The sequence below is a fragment of the Leucopleurus acutus genome, assembly GCF_964270905.1.
Source record: "Leucopleurus acutus genome assembly, chromosome: 14".
NCBI lineage: Eukaryota > Metazoa > Chordata > Mammalia > Artiodactyla > Delphinidae > Leucopleurus > Leucopleurus acutus.
Genome location: NC_139156.1, coordinates 17,031,420 through 17,052,036, shown reverse-complemented (window position 1 = coordinate 17,052,036; position 20,617 = coordinate 17,031,420). Strand labels below are relative to the sequence as shown.

General features: G+C 47.8%; 1 protein-coding gene and 1 long non-coding RNA gene across 27 annotated transcripts in view; one reads left to right on the top strand and one right to left on the bottom strand.

Annotated features, from left to right (window-relative positions):
- The window catches only part of LOC309971397, a 1,020,865-nt gene that overhangs the window by 335,826 nt on the left and 664,422 nt on the right, over positions 1–20,617 (bottom strand). The gene's annotated exons all lie outside the window — the stretch shown is intronic.
- The window catches only part of TCF7L2 (transcription factor 7 like 2), a 197,264-nt gene that overhangs the window by 165,505 nt on the left and 11,142 nt on the right, over positions 1–20,617 (top strand). For 14 of the 26 annotated variants that reach the window (XM_082854778.1, XM_082854772.1, XM_082854771.1 and 11 more), the window contains 6 exons: positions 5,881–6,013; positions 8,496–8,598; positions 10,597–10,683; positions 15,632–15,757; positions 16,293–16,452; positions 16,850–16,957. In XM_082854778.1, coding sequence (XP_082710904.1) covers positions 5,881–6,013; positions 8,496–8,598; positions 10,597–10,683; positions 15,632–15,757; positions 16,293–16,452; positions 16,850–16,957 — 717 coding nt within the window. Of the gene's footprint in view, positions 1–5,880; positions 6,014–8,495; positions 8,599–10,596; positions 10,684–15,616; positions 15,758–16,292; positions 16,453–16,849; positions 16,958–20,617 lie in introns of all 26 variants that reach the window. The other 12 variants (XM_082854777.1, XM_082854758.1, XM_082854768.1 and 9 more) reach the window with 1 other exon arrangement.

Sequence of the window (20,617 nt, the reverse complement as noted above, 5' to 3'; positions counted from 1 at the left end):
ATCGCTTGTGTCTGTATTTGAGAAGCAGAAACATGCCACTAACTGTTCTACACCCCTCCCTCCATAATCCGCCACATGGTGTAAAAATCCCTGCTAAAGATGCCTCGTGCTCCGTAGCAGGGGTGTGCCTGGCTGAGGCGGGGAGCCCTGAGCTACTCCTAATTGGGGGATGGCAGGAGCACTGTGTGCTGAACTGGTCTAGGTTCCAGAGACTGGCAGGTGGGGAGTATGGGGGACAGATCCCCTTATGAGGCCTGAAGCATCTATGTCCAGCTGGGAAGGCTGGCCCAGGCTGGGCTTCCTGGGTGCAGCTCACTCCCCCACCTGGCAGTGAACCCCGTCCCAGGGCTTGTCTCCGCAGACACAGCAGCAGGAGGTAGAGTCGGACAGGTGAGCTCGCAAAGCCTGTGACCTGGGACAGGCTTCCTCACCTGCTGGGTGAGCTAATAACAAATGCAGCTACTTCATAGGTTTCTTTGTGAGGACTGAATAAAGTCTGTCCCACTCAACACAGGCTCCATTAGATGGGCAGCTGTGAGCTGCGCTGGTGTGAGCCAGAGAGGTCTCGGTCAGAGGACTGTCTAGGCAAGGGGTCCTGAGTGGCGCTCTGGGTGAGTTTCAGGCGCCGGTAGTGCTGGTGTGTATGGGCGACTATGGCCTAACTCCCTGACCTTGTGTGGAATATTTTAGGAATGTTTGCGGTTTTTTGTGGCTCAGAGATTCCCAGTGCTCGTCATATTCTTTCAGGCTTAACTGGCAGCAGCTTAAGCTCTCCATGCAGCCTCCCATGATTGCCACTCTCACAACCTTGAACTTTAGTTAGCTGTCCCTGGAGGTAATGATTTCGCACCCCTGGGTAGTTTTGAAGACATATTTAATATTTAGATAAAGCGCTTGCCTAAGAGGCACCTAGTTTTATGTTACAGTTGTTTGCCTTGAACACTGGACTCCGTAGAAAGATAAAAGAGGGAGGAGATACATATTTCAGCCTGTTTACCCCACCGACACTCCCAGCAGACATTGTAGCTTTAATTTAGATTCCTGGATGCATTTCTGGAAGGTTTTCCATGTCCCTCACAAAAGGTACTTTGCACATCTGAATTTTCTTAGGTTTGTACAGTTTTGAACACAATCCTTAAAGACCTCTTTAAAGAAGTGGGAGCTGTTTTTAAAGAATTGGGAGCTGTTCGTAGCGAAGGGGAAAGTCTAAGGGACATTTCCTATTTGGGTGGTGGTTCCGTGTTTCGTTTATATCAGCTCCTACTTCGAGGCCCTCCCCCTGATTCTGGAAGGACCTTGGTTGTCATCGGCTATTCTTGTTTAACCTTCAACTCTTCTGTGGCAGTGTTATTTATTAGCATAATAAAGTGATGGCTTTTCTCAAAAGACATAATAAAATATATTTATGGACCAAACATCGCATTTTTAAGCAGGGCGTGCACCTGAGGGAGGGTGGCTGCAGGACATCCGTGTACTCTTGCCCCACCGTGCACATCTTTGCCTTTGCAGTAAGGAGTGCGGTCTGCGACTGCGTTGCCCCCTGTGACTTTAATGACAAGAGACCGGAGGGGTAGCAGACGTCACCTTCACTGGTCCCTCGTTGTTAGTATTCATTGGACTGTAGTTTTCAAAGCTTCTTTGCACGGCATGTGTGGACGTGCCAGGCACTGTGCTAATACGCACTTTACAGGCATGATCTCTTTTAATTTTCACAACAACCCTGTTCGGTAGACACAGTTCTCATCCGGAGTTTACACAGAAACGAAGGCCTGTGAGAGGTTACACAGCTGGATTGAAGTAGGATTTAAACCCGAGTCTTCCTGGAATTCTCAGACTTCACTCTTGGTCACCGTGTGCAAGCCAGTGGGCTCTAAAACCAGTTTTTAAAGACGCTGTTGTAATAAGGTATTGGACTGAATGGTTTCTGAAGTGCTCTCTGCCTCCCCAGCTCTACTCTGTGATTCTGAGTAGATGCCATTTAAGAGCAGCGACGTTTACTGAAATTAATCTGTGAGGCTGGCTCTGTCTGTCCTTCTCTTCTTCTGATGCTTACTGTTGCAGTTTGGTGGTTCTTATGCAGTTTATGAGAGTGTGCTCCCTACTCCCACAGGCTGGGCATTACAGGGGACACAAAGGTCTGCAACACATCGTCTTTGTCCTTCAGGGACTTAGCTATGGTAGCACCAAGAAAGGTTATTGCAACCCCAGCAGTGGACATAATATGGTGCAGACAGAAAGGACTGTGGGGATCTGAGGCTGGAGAGACATGGGCATTTTCTAGAAGGACGTCCTCCCATCATACAAGCAGTCCAGGTACAGGCAGGTTCAGTGGGAGTGGCAGTTAGACCCTGGTTTCTACACATATGACTGCACTTGCTTAGGAACCAGCCAGCCCGGAGAGCCGTGTGATTGTGTTGTTTCTAGGGACTTGCCTGTCATGCAGTCACATCAGAAGAGTTCCATGTCCCAGTGGGACCTGCATCCCCCCATCCCAAAGCCAGGCAGCAGTTACAACTTCAGATCCCTTCACCCTCCTCTGACCACCCCTCCCCATGCTACAGAGTTCTGACTGAACCGGAAGAGACTAATGGCTAGTAGGCTGAGATGTGCAAAATGATATGAGAGCGATGGCAGCCAGAACAGGTGTCCAACTTTTGTTAGAATCCCCTTTATACGTGTATCTAACAGGAAGAGGGAGCATTTTTCTCACATACGTGTGAACTTCACTGTTGTCCAAATGCTATCTTCGTCCTTCAGTGGACAGGTAGAGAAAGAGGGTCTCCCCAGCGTTTCCTGCTTGGAAGACAGCCATGGGATATGCACTTCTGAACCGCAGACAGAACCGTGCCACCGGGCAGCTTCTCCCGAACAACAAAAATCACAATAATAATAAGCCACCATTCCTGTGCTTACCACGTGGCAGGCTTTGTACTAAGCCCTTTCCACGGATTCTGTCAGAACTAGGACACACTTCATGATTAGGACTCAAGTCTCTTAACGTTTGTGCTTGTCTGGGATCTCGTGGTTCTCTGGTCTAGGGGTCATGGCTAAACAGAAGAGACACCTGTGGTCCTCCATGGGCAGACCCAAGATGCCTGGGTCCTGAGCCCAGACCTACCGAATCAGGTCCCTCCCGAGAGATTTCTTAGTATCAGGGATCCAAGTTTGTGATAAGCATCCTGAGAGATGCTTGACTCGAGCAGAGCTGGGGAATGCAAGTCTCACTGCCCTTTTCCCATCACAGGTTTATACACTTGCTTTCTTCCACTGCTTGTGGGGGCCTCGTTCCCTGGAAGTCCTTCAGACTCCTAAGTGACGATCTTCCCTCCCTTGGGCTATCTGTGGTTCTTACCACGGGTCCCACAGTTTCTCCACACTTATTTTAAACTGTCTGGGACTGGTCTGCTTTCTTTTCTTTTTTAAAAATAAATTTATTTATTTATTTCTGGCTGCGTTGGGTCTTTGTTATTGCACACGGGCTTTCTCTAGTTGCGGCGAGCGGGGACCACTCTTTGTTGCGGTTCATGGCTTCTCACTGCGGTGGCTTCTTGTTGCGGAGCACGGGCTCTAGGCGCGCGGGCTTCAATAGTCGCACCTCGCGGGCTCTAGAATGCAGGCTCAGTAGTTGTGGCACACAGGCTTAGTTGCTCCGCGGCATGTGGGATCTTCCCGGACCAGGGCTCGAACCCATGTCTCCTGCATTGGCAGGTGGATTCTTTTTTTTTAACTTATTTATTTTATTTTTGGCTGCATTGGGTCTTCGTTACAGTGCACGGGCTTCTCACTGCGGTGGCTTCTCTTATTGCGGAGCACAGGTTCTAGGCTGGCGGGCTTCAGTAGTTGTGGCTCGTGGGCTCTAGAGCGCAGGCTCAGTAGTTGTGGCGCACGGGCTTAGTTGTTCCATGGCATGTGGGATCTTCCCAGACCAGGGCTCGAACCCGTGTCCCCTGCATTGGCAGGCAGATTCTTAACCACTGCACCACCAGGGAAGCCCTGGTCTGCTTTCTTTCATTTCAGCGGGTGTGTGTCTTTCCAACCAGATAGAAAACTTCTAGAAGGCAGCAACTGTCTTTTTCCTTTCCTCCTAATGGTCTCCACTCCATCTGGTAGGTTTCGTCTCTTGCTCTTTTCCCTCTCCACCCCAGCACACAGTGAGAGCTTCTTTGTTGGTTATTTTTCAAGTTGTCCGAAACAGAAATGGTTCCTAAAAGACTCCTCAGTGCATGACCAGGAGATGTTGGCACTGGCCTTGGAGTGGCTGCCCTTCACTCAGCTGACTTGGGCCATGTCCAGACCTTCATAGCTGCTGACGAAGGAAGTGTTACTGGGTGCATTTAATTTCGATGTTGTGATTGCAAAATGATAGCTCACGATACAAGTCTCCCATGAGCCACTAGCTACCGTCTTTCTCTGAAAGTGTCCAGTTGTTTATAGAAATCATTAAACCCGGCTGTTGGGCGTGTTGGCTTCTTTTTCTGTGTTTTTTTCCAGGAGCATTTAGGAAAGCCATATTTTTCTTTCCAAACATACCCATGAAAAAGTTAGAAGCGCCTTTTAAAATGCCCTCCCCACAATTAACTGTGGTAAGAAATACTCTTACTATATCACACCCCTTCTTTCTTCACCCATTAAAAAAAAAAAGGACAAGAAGGAAAACAGACAGAACTAACTGCTTGGTGGTCCCTGAACTCAAGAGGCGCTAGTGGGCAGCACTTGAACCTTCCTTCTTTTCTTTTAATGCAATTCCTTTTCCTTGATGTTAATGCAAGTTGTGCCTTCCTAAAAGTAATAAAAGGAAATGAAGACACGTTCTAAAATGAAACTTGACTCTAATCCATTCATCATCTAATACTAGCCTCTTTATCTTTGCTGGTACCTAATCTGGTTAAATGTCCCTGTTGTAGGATTTTAGTGAAAATCCTCTATTGGGAATAGGGTTTTTTGCAATTGGATTACTCTCGGTAAATGGCCCAGTAGTTCGCTGGTTTCAGCTTAAGTTTTTCTTTGTGATCTTGCTGGGCTGAGTTACAGCGTCTCGTAGTGGGCCGGGGAGGGGGTGGTGGAGGCTGGGGTGGGGAAGGAGCATAAGATAATTGGGGAAGGTCTGGTCATTGCAACTAGGAAAATCTTCAAAATGGTTTTCTTTTTATTTTTTTCTCCTTCTCTCCACCTAGCAACTCTTCCCAGACGTTAAAATGCCTTGTCCTTCTTTTCTAGAGCTGCCCATTTCTAAAATGCGTACATACCTTTTATTAGCCCGATTCGTCATCATCCAGTTAATCTGTTAGCATTCCCCGCGACTTCCTAATGAGATTCCTGATGAACCCGGGCTGCTGTATGTGCATAAAATATGCAGGTGCTCGCCTGGCAGTGTAGAGCTTTCTGGTAAAGTTCACACTCCCAACCAGAGCACGAGTGAGGCTTTCCATCCTGTCCTGGCTGTCTGGAAAGGATTGTAGTTTGCCCACTGGTTCTAAGGGGCCAGGAGGGGTTCAGAGCCTGGGGTGGTGGGATTAGGGCCCTGCCAGGTTTCTTGTAAACAAGGGTTTCCCTAGCCGGTCCCCTGTGAAGCCTGCCTGCCTCCTGAAGGTCCCTCCCCGTGGGCCCTGGGGTAGGAGATTCCCTGCCACCTGCAGGAACACAGTAGGAAGCCAGGCCCAGGGGGGAGGTAAAGACTGAGGCGCACCTACCCAGAGAGCGGAATCACAGCTCTCTGGTATTTTAGTACGTGGACCAGGGCGGTGGGCGGAGTTGACTGCATCTTACAAAGTCCAGGTGTGGGAGGGTGTGGGGAGTGGTCAGGGCGTCCTGAGGGTTGGGAGTCCTGGGCTGTCGGAACTGGCGTGACGGTGTCCTTCTCTGTTCTTTCCCTCCCCACAGTCGAACAAAGTACCGGTTGTGCAGCACCCTCACCATGTCCACCCTCTCACGCCTCTTATCACATACAGCAATGAACACTTCACGCCGGGAAACCCGCCTCCACACTTACCAGCTGACGTAGACCCCAAAACAGGTAGGCCGAGTGCTTGGGTGCAAAGAGAGTGTGCTGGTCTCAGGGCCACCAGGGGACCCGCTGGGGAGGGATGTTGACTTGGGGACTGGCTGCAGTGGAAGCCCTTCAGGGAGGCCAGAGCCTGGTGAGGGAGTGGATCTCTCCTCCCCTTTGGAGGAGTCCATCTGCAGCGCTAAGTATCTCTTTAGAGCTCCGGGTACGCCTGCAGGGGCCGTGTGGGGGACCTGGCTGTGAGTCACTTGGTGATTCTTAGGAGTGGCTTTTATAACTCCAAGAGCCTCAAACAGACTCGGAGGCAGTAATAGTTTTGGAAGCATGTCATGGACGACTCCTCAGCTCCTTGGGAGTGTAAGAGCCCCAACAGCGTGTTTCCCTGAAGCCCCATTTCCTTGGTGGCTAAGGGACTATAGTCACTTGACGATGACTTGGTGCAGCCTCGAGGGACCACATCACTGGGTTCTGCATTCTGTTTGCTGATTTCTTTGAGTTCTTCCTCCCCCGAAATATCCTAGGTATTTATCATCAAGCCCGTTTTGCAGATGGGAAGACCCAAGTCCAACATGGTTTCCTCATTGCATCACGGAACAACCAATAGGGTCTCAGGCAGAAGATGCCACATTACTCCAGCTTTTATGCTTGTCCCTCCTTTCCATCCCACGTGCTTTTTCCCTAAAGAGGAGAGAGGGAGAAGGCGAGGTTACTTATAGCTCCCCTGCAACAAGATATAAAACAAGGCGGGGTGGTCTTGGGAGAACAGCTAAGGCCAAGGGTGTATCTTTCTGGCTGGGCGATGCACTGGCTGGGGTTGGCTTCTCTTCCCAGCTAGTTAATTAGAAGGATGGATTCAGAATGGCTATTCCCATGTCACTTTGTCGGAGGGAATTGTTCGGTGTTGAGCTGAGGTAGACTGCCTGTTCAGGCCGCCTTGGCTGCCCCTGAATGAAGCCACACATGAGCTGGCTCTCACCAGCTCTGAGCCCGCTTTGTGCTCGTGGGGGACCCAGCCTGGTGCTTGGCTGGCTGGAGGAGGCTGCCAGCCGGCCCCAGGCTCCACGAGTGAATGGCAGCTTCAACGTCTCATTTAAATAATGGTAGTACAGGGAATAGCTTTTAAATGGTTATCGTAAAGCATATGATTAACGTCTGCGGACTGTTTACTTTTCCTCTGCGAATGTTCTTTCAAGTGTGCGAATGGCTTGGTGTAGGGTCCAAGCCCAGCTAATCTGTTTGGTTTTTGTAATAGAGAGAAAGCAATGTCTGCATGAAAATGTCACCCAGGGAGGCTTAATTTACAGATTAAAAGCTTCCTGAAAGAATTTTTAAAAAAATGAAATAGTTTTCATCCGCGAACACGCAGCTCATGCCCTTCGATACTGTTTTAATTCTGAGGAATTGTTCGTTTTGCTTCCCACGTGAGCTGCGTGGATCTGCTCCTCTGGGTCCAGATTGCTCCCAGCCCTCTTGATTTCTAAGGATTGATTGCAGGACGTGTTCCTGTGGAATTAATAAGTGTGCGGTGACACAGGCCTTCAGAACTCACTCCTCGGCCCCCGTGGTCCAGCAGTACCCAGTCAGCGGATGGGTTAACTCACGCAGGCAACTTGGTCCTCTAGAAAACCAGGCTCTAGAACTGAGTGGACCAGGCCTCCAACATCTCCTGGTCTGTTCAGTTCAGATTCTGCCTTGGATAAGATGCCAAGGCATTGTGTGAGTGTCTCCTACAGCTCATCTTCAAAGTGGAGTTGGACACATTTAAACAGAATTAACTTTTTTGAAAGAAGGCACGGGTAACCTTTCAAAAGCCATAACTCAAAAAGTATATTAGAAACCAGAGGAGTAACTCATGTAGGTAAGTCATTAGAATTAAAAGGAAGGACGGAAGGGACAAGTTGTGAGGACAAAGGGATTTAATATTACTTGATCCCCTACTATGTGCCAACCCTTTTCGATTTTTTTTTTTTTTTTTTTTTTGCGGTACGCGGGCCCCTCACTGTTGTGGCCTCTCCCGTTGCGGAGCACAGGCTCCGGATGCGCAGGCTCAGCAGCCATGTCTCACGGGCCCAGCCGTTCCGCGGCATGTGGGATCTTCCCGGACCGGGGCACGAACCCATGTCCCCTGCATCGGCAGGCGGACTCTCAACCACTGCACCACCAGGGAAGCCCTCTTTTTTTTTTTTTTTTTCAATTCAAATAATCATACCAATCACATAAGGCAGAAATACCCAAGCTGGCATTTTCTGAGTTTGTCTGCGTTTAGCCAGTGTATGATCCATCTAGAGTGAGATAAACTTTTCAAGCTGCGGCAGAGGGATAATGAGATGAAACTTACCCACAAGTTCTTAGGATCAGAATTGTGAAAAGAACCTCATGCTAGGATTACAGAGGCAATGTCTCCCTTTATCCTTTACCTGTTCCCATCACCTGACAGTTTCTCTTTCCTTCTCTCCCTCTCTTGTACCTAAAATTCTGCTTCTTCTCTCAGGAATCCCACGGCCTCCACACCCTCCAGATATATCTCCGTATTACCCGCTATCGCCCGGCGCTGTAGGACAAATCCCCCATCCGCTAGGATGGTTAGTACCACAGTAAGGAGTTCCATTTTTTAATTTCCTTTTTTGTTTCTCACATGGGCACATGCTTATTATTTATTCTGTGCATGTATGTTTGTGTTCGCAGAAGACAGAGTTGGGGAGGGAGGGCAGTGGGTGGGAGGTCATGGGGAAGTTGCTTGCTGAAGTGCCCTGTGGAAAAGCAGGCAAGTCAGTAGCCATTCAGGTGGATGATGTAAGAAAAAGGCTGTTGATACTTGGCGCTCTGAAGCCATGGTCCCCAAAGGCCCTAGGTTCTTCTCTGTGAACAAAGGTACCCTTAAGGTCCTTTGGGAATTGCAGAAGACTCCGAGGGCTTCTCCCCTGTGAAGCCGATCATGGCTCTTCTGCTGGTGGCAGCCCAAACTGGAGTCCTGGCATTGGATTGAGGCAGCAGGGGAGTGGGTATAGGCGCAGCCTGGTTTTGAAATCTGGGGGTGGGAGTGGGGGGTTATAGCTCCACCCCCCATCCCAACCATCACTCCCAAGATTGACAACCACAGTAGAAATTTGTGTCTATTGAGAAGCTCCATGTTATTCAACCAGCATCTCTCTGAGAGTCTTTGCCTGTGGAGTGCTTCATCTAATTTTGAGGGGAGCGGGCGGGGCAGCTGGAATCCTCACTCCAGCATGTGGGGCCTTCCTGTCAACCCTAGGTCCTGGCAGCGCCCAGATCATCAAACTGCCTTTTACAATTTGTCTTCCTGTCGCCCGGGCTTGCTTGTATAGTACCACCCGCTAACCTTGCTTAGTTAACTTTAAAAAATGTGTGTTTTAAAAATTACAGTAGAAAGGCCTTTAATGTCGTAAGAATTCTGTGTGTGTGTGTTTGTATGCATGTGTGTAATATGTGTTTTATGGTGGTGCGCTTTTGTCTATATATTTCTCCACGTTTATCGGTGATCTCTACTCTTTAAAAAACACAGGACAATTTGTTGAATCTTAACAGGAATAATTCCTGGTAAAACTCTCAAGTTTGGGTCTTGGGGAAGACATACTTTTATAGCCTTAAAGAAGATACAGTTTTGGAGGGGTTCACCTCCTGTCCCCCAGTTCTACCCTGATTTCTCTAGCTGAGCGTATTCTACACTTTAAAAACAAACAAACAACAAAAAAACCCATCTTGTATTATGCAGTAGCTGCACTAAATACCAGCCCTGGGCCGAGTTTCTGTTGATTTTTTGCTCCTCAGTCTTGTTAGGGAGGGTGGACGTGGATGGGAATGTGTGTCCTATTTCTTCTTCAGTGGGTGGGACCATGCCTCCCATAGTCCTCAGTCATCACTCGCCCCATTCAGCTGATGGAGAGAGATTTGAAGGATAGATAAAAAGGAATAGCCAACTCAGACAACCCTCTGTCAGAAAAAGTTGTGTGTCTTTCATGAGGATGCTACTTTGCATGTTGCTGTATTTTTTAATTATTGTAATGAGGTGTGATTGTCTATTGGTTACCCACAATTCTTCTTGGGGACTCTCCCCCCGGTAACTCTTGTCAACACTTGTTAATTTGACAAAAGGCTACAAATTAAGCTCTGTTAATTTAATGTTTTCTCACCGAGATCTAAATACTGAAAGAGGCCCAAAGCGCAACTGAAGTCCTTTGATTCACTGTACTTTATTTTGGTATAAATTTACATTCATTATTGTTTTCCTTTGGATGTGTAGCCCTCAATTAGTGTGATGGCTCCATTAAAGCAAGCGAGACTTCGCCTTTAATTATTACAACAAAACACCTAGTTTCAGCTTGGGGAGAGGGTCTCTATTGACATAAGCAAAGGTTATAAAATTTAATTAGCCATTCCTATCAGATTTATGGTATTCAAATTGTTCTGTGTTTCTTCCCTTTGATCCTTCCTGTACAATCCCCAAGATTTTTGTTCTGAGAAAATGAGAATAAAGCTTACTGTGCAGAGAGAACTTTTCCTTTTTTCTTCTTTTCCTTTTCCCCACCTCCGCCCCTGTTTGCATGCTCTCACTGTGTACCCCCTCTTTGTAGGCAAGGTCAGCCAGTGTACCCCATCACGACAGGAGGATTCCGTCACCCCTACCCCACAGCTCTGACTGTCAACGCTTCCATGTCCAGGTGAGTTCCAAGAAAGAGGGCGTTCAACCAAGGCCATGGGTCACTTCAGAAAGTTCTCTAGATGCTCCCAGACCATCCAGGGACTGCTGCTACGTGTAGTTCTAAGGGTATAAGACCCGCAGTGCGTTAGGCTTTCGTCCTAGAAAATACTGAAAAATTGGCCCTGAACTTCCCAGGTAGATGATGGCAGAATTTCAAGGTTGAATTTCTGAGTCAATATATTTCAAAAAAAAAAAGGAAAACTTAAGAAGGCAGGAAGAAGTAATTAGGACGTGTAGAGCTTTTTAAAGTGTTACTTCTCTGTTGCCCTAAACCAGGTAAGAAAGGAAAGGGTTCAGGTAAGTTTATTATTATACAAAGAAGAATTGGAGGAAAGGTTATCAGTCTTTTCAAAGCTCCAGACTCTTAAACATCAATAAGAAAGGACACCCTACTCCCCTGCCAACCCAAACACACCTCTCTCTGAAGTAGCAGTGTCCAGTAGAAATAGAAGGTGAGCCTTATATATAGGGAATATACATAGGGAATTTTAAGTTTTCTAGTAGCCACATTTTTTAAAAGGAGGAAAAAAAAAAGAAAACCCAGACAATTATTTTTCATGATATATTTTATTCAACCTAATAGAGTCAAAATATTATTCATTCTGACATGCTGTCACTGTAAAGCAACTATTAATGAGGTTTTACCTTTTTTGTTCTTAGTTTTTTGAAATCTGATGTGTATTTCACGCGTCCACCGTATTTCAGTTGGGCCTGGACACAGTTCAAGTGCTTAGTAAGCCACATGCGGCTGGTGGGGACCACGTTGGCCTGTGTAGCTCTAATAGGTTTTTGAAAGTTAAAAAGTCATATGCGTGTGTACATTCACATATCTTTCAGCATATAAATGATATAATACATACACACATACACCTGCATACACGTACCTAGATCTTTCTAATCCCCATGTTCTCCTTTTCCCCCTTCTAATTAATTCTGACTAATTTTTCAGCAACTGCTAGTTTATTTACAAACTGGTTGGCAGCAGTATGTTTAAGTAGCCGCTAATTGCTCCTAATGATAGTTTTATTTTCTGCTCATCTGATTTTCAGTCAAGTTAATTAAATCGGCGGAGGTTTAGACTTTCCCGATGGGCTGCAACAACTAATCCGTTTTGAGGATGGTACCTAATTAAATCAGCATGAACATGGCAGAGATGCCATCCCCCAAGCTCTTCCCCCAATCTCTGTGGCCAGCATGAGGACCCAAGACCAGAGGCAGGGTTGGAAAGGCAGGCCAAGATGCCTCTTTTCCTACTCGCAAAACTGTGATTTTGGTGGAGGAAATTGTAAGAACCACGGTCGTTAAGAAACACCAACTGTAGCATCTCTAACGTTTGTAATTATGCCATGGGTATCATGGAGCTAATAAGATCCATGTCCCATATGTGATAGATCATCTCAATTTCGAAATCCACACCAGTATCGGTTAGGCGGGAAAATGCTTGTGGGTCCTCTTCTCCAGTGAGAAGAGGAAGGTTATCCTCATTAAATAATGTCATCACAGCCTCGCAAAGCCTGGGAACGAATAGGGAGCCTCCCAGGAGGAGAGCTGCTTCTGAGCACCTTGTAATCCACAGCTCACCCTCCTCCGAAGCAGCGTGCATGGAACGCATTGTTTTTCGTGTTTGTTCCTTCGGTGCGTTCCAGAGGTTAAAAGCGGTGCGGTAATCGTAGGATAGGGATTGAGGTTAAGCTCATCGATTGAATTATCATTAGGAGGTTAGCCAATGATTTTGAGGTGAGCATGGGGTGGAGGGAAGAAAGGGAACGGTGGGAGGGAAGTTTAGGGGGCTCGAGGTGCAGGGGGGAGGCGGCCGATTCCCCAGGTAGGCCTTATGAAAGGTAGCTAGTTAAAAAGAGTATACAGCAAATTAAATACATTATTGTGGTAATGGGGCGACAGAAGTATGGGTCTATTATACTTATGGCAGTTATAGGGAATGTAGGCAGCTTGCCCTGTTCCACAACACCCTTTGATATTCATTCTCTTCAGCAGCGGGGCCAGGGCTTCTCAGAATTAAGTGATGGGTCATTATACTTTAAACACCATGGAGAAGCCTAGATTGGCAATTAAACAGCTCTTGCTGACACTCACTTGTGCCACCCTGTGACCCCCTTTAGATTGAGATGTTGGAGCTCCGGGCCCTCAGCCTGCTAAATTGGCGCAAGGCTCTTCTCCTGACGAGAGCGGCTCTGAAATCCGCCGGCTTCAAAGAGAGCGAGATCATGTATAAACCATAATGTGGGTGCACCGTGGCTCACAAAAAATAAGGCAGGAAGAGATGAAATGGTACAAGTGCAAGGGGGGAAATGAGAGAATAATGGCGAACCTAATGCAGCTCAAAGCAGGCTTGTTGCACAGGAAAATGCAGCCCACCGCTCGCGCATGAAATCAAGGCCTGCAGATGGTATCCAGTTAACAGAAACGTGTCAGCAGTGAAGGAAAGTGAGAGCGAGGAAGGCAGAAGCCCCTGAGACAGCCAGAAACAAAAGTTAGTTGTCCTTAAGAAGTTAGGTTCATCATTATATCCTGGCTTGGAGCCATGAAAGCAGATGGGGGGATATAATGAGCGGCTTGGAATTTGTAGGGTGTTTATTGCATTGCATGAGATAGTTGTCTGCAGAAAGGAATTTCTTCCGCGAAGGTATGCGTATAGCCCACCCACCCACCCACCCACACCCCCCCCCCCCACACACACACACTTATAACACACATACATCTCTTCCTGTGCTATACATTTCTCAGGTATAGGAATATGTATGTAGGTATGTGAACTTCCAAGTGTTTGGTCTTCATGGCTACACCGGAAATCTGTCCCCACCCCAGAATGTACTCAGACTGTGGTGTCTCCCTGTGGTGTTTGGTGTACACACACACACACACACAGTGTTTTTATCCCCCCCCCCACCGTACACATACTCTCATTCAGCAGGAGGGGAACATATGTATCTGAGGAATGTCAAGCCTTTAAAATTCACAGCAAAAGCTGCTGCTCCACCCACCGCTTCACCCAAGGGCTTCGAGGAACACATGTTCTTCACTTATGTTTTCTCAGAGGGCTTCAGGCTCTTGGAAGGAACAGGGTGTAACTTGGGAACCCAAGTGCCTCCCAAGGCTTTACTTTTCATTTTTTGGGGGCGTGGGATTGGAAGTTCTTTTTTTTCTTTCTCTTATTTTCTCGCTCTTTCTCAGGGTTTTTCTTTTCTTTTTCTTGACACCCTAAAAGAACTCGCATGGTTCTTATGAAAAAATCATGCCATTGTTACCAAACTTTGATACTGACTTAAACTGGGAAAGGCAGCCATGGGAGAGGGGCCACATCAGGGTAGAAATTCTGAGTCAAATGTCCAGTCTGCTTCTGGGCCCCCTTCAAAAATCTGCATGATTCATTGATATTTTCTCTGTTGATCGATGCAGAGTCAGTTAGGACTTTAATTTTTCATAATTTTTCAAATGAACATTTGCTGCATTCTTTTGGTAAAATGGAAGCTACTTTCATTTCCAGTCCATATATGAAAAGAACCTTGTAGATAAGTACAGGACCCTTGTGAAATAACTGTCACAGCAAAGTCTCATTAGCACCTCAGTGCCCAGCAGAATTAGCTTCCTAAAGAACAGGTGCTCATTCCCTGGGGGGGTACATGGGGTTGTTGTGGTTTGGATTTATTCTGAAAGCAACAGTTGCTTCATCTGGGATCCCCCCTTCACCTGAACTTGAGTGATCTCGCGTGATCTTGCCAGGGCGGAACCTGGGGGCCTCCGTTCTGTTTTCTTTGGGGGAATCTCCCCTTGTAGTCCCTCACCCCACTTTTCTCTACAGTAGTATTCGTTCCTTTAAGAGGATGGTTCTTCTAACCCAGAACAAATCATGGTGACTCTAAGCATATCAGAAAATGCGAGAGCTGTTTGTCGGATCCTGTTGTCAGTTTGCAGATGGACCCGGAGCATTTTAAAATTAGCTCTGTACGTCCTGGCTAGTTTGCATGGTTGAGAAATGCCAATTCACGGCCTAAACTGTGTCTGAAAAAACTTTCCTAAGAATAAACAGTATTAGAGGAAAAAACACAAACTTCTCTTTTCTTTGTTAACAATTCTGATCATCATTTATAAGGCCTTTCAATGCATAGGCAGTGTTTTAAGTAAAAGTAAGTTAGGAACCCTAGAATTTTCAAGTGGGAAAGGATGTACAGATCAGAATTCAAAGCTTTGTTTGTGGGGGTGTGTATAAAATAATGCTTTGAGTCATCTTTGATACAAACTTATTTAAAACGTCCGTGGCCTATGTTGAGAACCAGATAGGAACTATTTGGATGTCCCCCATCTTTCTGCCTCACTCTCTCCCATTCCTGCCAAAGTGATGGGGGGCACAGCAGCAAAAGAGAAATAAAAATATGACTGCACTCCCATCAACAGAATGAGGCCTAATGAGGCCTATGCAGCATTGTCAAAAAATGTGTGTATATTTCAACCGCATTAATATTTTATTTAGCTGTCTATATGCAACAAAAGATTTCACCTTTTATTCTAGTGCTGATTAGGACTTAGGAAATAGTCTTCTTAGATGTCACTAATAATGTCCCCCCAAACCTGTGATCTCCAGCAGGTAGTCCAAGCCTACTTTTCCACCCAAGTATATGGGCTGAACTTGTCTTTTGCTAGAGATGTTAAAAATCGTAATGTCTCATGTCAGTAGCAATAATGAAGGGGGAGATTGGCTTTAATGACATTATAAGAATCATTATCTTTAATTTATTGCTAATTAATGCTGACAGGTTTCATATGCCTTGAGTTGCTTTTATGTGAGTGTTACGTGCTGTTTCTTTTTCTTTTTTTTAAATTGTGTGTACACATCCCTCCCCATTCATTCATTTTGATTCTGACAATTTACACAGCTTTCTGTCTTCTAGGTTCCCTCCCCATATGGTCCCACCACATCATACTCTACACACGACCGGCATTCCCCACCCGGCCATAGTCACGCCGACAGTCAAACAGGAATCTTCCCAGAGTGACGTCGGCTCACTCCACAGCGCGTAAGTGTCCTCCTTCCGATCAGTTTCTCTTTTGCCGCGTGTTTAGCCGGTGGCTCCTGGGTGGTGGCGCTCTGTCCAAGGTTGGCTGCGCTGGTGTGACTCCAGGAAACACCCAGCTTTACAAAGAGGGAGACATGCACCATGCGGGGGAGAGAACACAACTCTTTCTTTGTGTCCTCGGATGGACTGGGATTTGCAACCACTTCCCCGTCCCTGACCCCTCTGTGTCCTGCGAGCATGAGAGACGCCAGCTGAGATGGAAACGGCCACAGTGTGCTTTCCCCCTCCAGCTTGGGACAGTTGTATATTTGTGAGCCTTGAGGAAGTGATAACAAAATCTCTCACCCCTCCACCCCCCTCCCCAACCTGTTTTTGTGCCATTTTCCAGGATGGAGAAGACCCAAAGTGGGAGTGCGCCTCTCCTTCCAAACTGCTAGGGTGTTGAGGCGGCGAGGAGTTGGGCCTTCTGCTGCCGAGGAAGCTGAACCTTGCGATTGTTCATTGGGTGGTGTCTGTCGTTTTTGTCTCCATCCAGAAAGCATCAGGACTCCAAAAAGGAAGAAGAAAAGAAGAAGCCCCACATAAAGAAACCTCTTAACGCGTTCATGTTGTATATGAAGGAAATGAGAGCGAAGGTTGTAGCCGAGTGCACGTTGAAAGAAAGTGCAGCCATCAACCAGATCCTGGGCCGAAGGGTAGGCGGCTCCCCCGCTGGGAGAACAGGGCCAGAACAGGACGCACTGGGTGGGCTGGCACACGTCCCTGTCCCCGCTGCTTTGGAGGGTCCTTTCCCTTTAGCCACTCTGAGTCCTTCCATGGCCAGCGTGGAGCTGGGACCAGCAGCCCCGAACCCGAGTGAGGTTCGGAACGGCCACAGCCTGGTCTTCCCCACCTGCAGAGAGAGCGAGACTAGAACAACATAGGCAGAAAGTCAGGTTCCGGCTGAGCCCTCCTGTTAGTGCCGGGCCCCTGCAGACTGTCGGCACCTGCAGATGATAGCGTTTCCGCTGGAGGCGCTCTCCATGCCCCAGACACAGCGTGGTTTGTGACGATTCTGCATCTCTCTCTCTCCCCCCACTGTGTCCCCTCCAGTGGCACGCACTGTCCAGAGAAGAGCAAGCGAAATACTACGAGCTGGCCCGGAAGGAGCGACAGCTTCACATGCAGCTGTACCCCGGCTGGTCCGCACGGGATAACTATGTAGGTGGTTGCTTTTTCTCAGGACTAGAGTCTGTAGAGATGTGTTGGTTGTCCATCTGGACAAAGGGAACACAACCTGCCAACACAAGTCAGGCCTCAGTTACCATGCAGTCTGCCCAGTCCTGGGACCGTTAGCATCTTACCTGAGCACCGGATTGGAGGATTTTGTCTGGCTTCCTGTAGGGCTCCCATCAGCGTGGGATAGTTCTTCAAGGAAGAGGGATGAGGCTCGTGTTCTAATGTTCCAGCTCAGGGGACCCGTGGGGTCAGTTTAGGGCTGTTCACACCTTCTTGCCCACGTCTTTGAAGAGACGTGGCTCCAGGTATACACCCAGTGAGGCTTGTGTGCTTCTCAGCAGTGAGGGTGGCCTTGCAGAGAAGACCAGGGGGTAGGGGTCGAGGGAGAGCGTTTACTTCCTCACAGCTGTGTTAGCAGGGCCTTCACCCTTCAGAGGGAAAAATGAAACAGTTGCCTTAGGCTGTGGTACAGTAGACGTTGGAAGCCTAGTTCATCCTGAGAGGGGCATGATGGGAATATCCCTGAAAGTAGCCAGTAGAAGTCATCCTTTGGCAGGATGGATGAAGTGACTCAGGGCCCAGCAGGGTAGGGAGAAAGTGTGTGTGTTGTGCGATGTGTGTGTTCCTGGGCTCTCTTTGTTGGCTGCAGCATTTGCCTAATTTCCTCCCGTGGGTTTTAGAAAACACTGTAGGGTTGTTGTCTTTACTAATCACAGTGATAGCGACACTCAGGGCTCTTCTCTTCCCGTAAACTGGCTCTCGTCTGTTCTTTCTTATTTTGTATTTTGCCCAGGAGCTCAAGTTCTGGGCCAGCTCTCCTCGCTAAATGGATGAAATGTCTCTTATTTTGCCTCATACTTTATTACAGGGCATTTGGTTTCAGGAAGTGATTTTTACCATCCGCTCTTTGGGGAAAAACAAAACCTGTCTTAATGCCGGTAGCAGCCTTCTCCTCCCAGTTCTTTCTTGTCGGTGGCACAGAGCCGTGGGTGATTCTTCTGCCCATCAGTGCTCCCTGACCTAGCTCTCCCCTGGCCGTCATCCGTGGTGAGGAAACTCTCTGTGTATGTGGCTTGAGATCCATTCATTTATCGCTGATTGTGAACTTACTGTGCACACAGGGTGTGGAGATTCAGAGTTAAATCAGAACTCTCTCAGAACTTACCAGCCATCAGGAAGTCACAGACATCTGCGTGGATATGTGGGTCCTGAGTGAGGGCTGTCTTCTGCCTGCTCTGAGTAACAGTTTTCATCACTTTTCATAGTCTCGTCCCTATAAACACACGCTCGCTTCTCTGCTCTTTGCCACGTGGGTGGGGGAGGACCGAGACGCCCGTGTCTCCCTCACTGCTGCCAGCCGTATCCCCGTAGGTCCCATGCCTTTAGCTGGTAGCGCTAGACTGTATTCCTCCTGGGAGTTGAAACAGGAATTAGTGCTGGTACCTCTCAGTGGCACATTTGCTCTGCTCAGAACCCTTGTCACTCACAGATGGTCAGGCACAGGGTCTTAACTGCTTGGGACCTTTCCATTTGTCCTCAGCATGTGTGCAGTGGGGAAGCCTTTCTTCTGGAGCTGAAAGGAAGAGGATAAGAAGGTTAATGCTCTCCCACAGCCTTGCTGCTTGACCTCAGTGGAGATTGCCCGCAGCAGGCAGGCTCTGCAGCCTCCACGTGCACAGCCATCTCATTTCAGGACAGCTTGCTCTCCTGGTTTCGGGTCAGAAGTTCTTAGAGTTCATCTCCAGCTTCTCCCTGCTACAGACCCAATTCTTTGAGTAATCTAGAATGGTACCGCAGAGAGGAATTCAGCTACACTATAGGTATCCTATCCCCAGTAGACATTTTGGGTCATAGTAGGGCCTTCACGTACAGCTGTGCAGGGCGTGCACTGCACAACTTTAGAGTATGCCATTTACACTGCGGTCCATGTGTGTGGTGCCCCCTGGAGTTGTGCTGGGTGAAACCTCCACAAAGGCACAAAGCTGACTTTGTGAGAGCTTCGAAAGAAGGCTGCCATGGACTTCCCTGGAGTCAGACAAGGTATTGCCCAAGGTTTTTTGTGAAGTGCTTTCTAGGTTTCAGAAGATTCACGAGACGCTTGAAATGACTTTAGCTCGGTTTTACATTTGGATAAGGTTTGGTATAATAGGGGAACCCCTGAAAAGACTTAGAGGTAGATCTGGATTTGGGGCTCTAGGAGCTTTACCTCTTGTAAGGGGTACTGTCAGATTCCTTTATCAGTGGTTCGTTACACATGAGTTGGAACACACACAGCCCTCCTTTCCTCCCTCCCTCCCTCTCCTTCCTTTCTTCCCCCTCCTTACCTCCCTCTCTCCCCCCCTCCCCCAGGAAATGGTCTGTGGAACAAGAATTAGAGTTAAACTGTTCATAGATTTGATTGTGGTGGGAACTTGTTAGTATTCTTTTTAAACTGACTTGAAATAGAAGCTTCTATAAATTACTTTGGGTACTGTAAAGTTCACAAGGTTCTTGTAGAAAAACTTTTCTCAGCTAATCACCTTATCCCTCTTTCACGTTCCTGCTTTTCCAGCCCAGTGGTGACAGAAGCCTTTATACACTATTTTAGCAAAATAGAGTTGAGTAAAACAGTCACATTTGGGTTGTTGGACTAGGTACGTTCTGGAACACAAGAAGAAACATTTTGGTCCCATGGTGATATCTAACCCGTGGCCTTGTAATAGAAGTTATTGCCTTTCTAGCTCTTCTCCGTAAGGTTAACGAGCTAAATCCCAGGCCATTTGCATATCTTGAGCCCCGAGATAATGGGATGGACGCTTCCCTTGAAATGCATCTCCCACTTCACTACTTAGTGTTTATTTCTTCATGTCCTCTTCCGATTAAAACACAGTCCCGGGCTTCCCTGGTGGCGCAGTGGTTGAGAGTCTGCCTGCCGATGCAGGGGACACGGGTTCGTGTCCCGGTCTGGGAAGATCCCACATGCCGCGGAGCGGCTGGGCCCATAAGCCATGGCCGCTGAGCCTGTGCGTCTGGAGCCTGCGCTCCTCGAGCCTGCGCTCCTCAACGGGAGAGGCCACAGCAGTGAGAGGCCCGTGTACCGCAAAAAAAAAAAAAAAACACAGTCCCTGTCCTCTAGAAGCCTTTAGTCTAGATGATCATTTCCTCAGCCATGAACATCTTAGTTATGTATCCTAAACAGACAGCTTCCCAGGGGTAGCGGATATTTTCACCTGCCTTTCAGAACATATTGCAGGAGATTGGAAATGGGTGAGGCCTGTATTACAGATGCCCGGGAGGCCCTTGGCTCCCTGGATGCTGACACCACCTGGAGCTGAACTGTTTCTGTGCCCCACTGGAGATTTTCTTTCAGGTTCCTAAATAAACTGAAACTAGACCCTCCTGCCTGTTCCAAGATGGCCAGGTGGTACTTTGCTCCTGACACGGGAGAGACACAGACATGAAGATGGGCCGCTGGGGTTCATGAGAAAGCACACGAACTCCTTTTCTTTTTTTTAACTGGATGCCAAGGAACATGAAATGTTTCCAATGGAAACACTGAACTGAAGGCCCGTAGAGATTTCCCAAGAGGCGCAGGCCCCCAGATCTGAGAGGCTTTCTCTAGAACCGTTGGTTCTCAGCCCTCAGCTGGATCTGAAGCTCAGT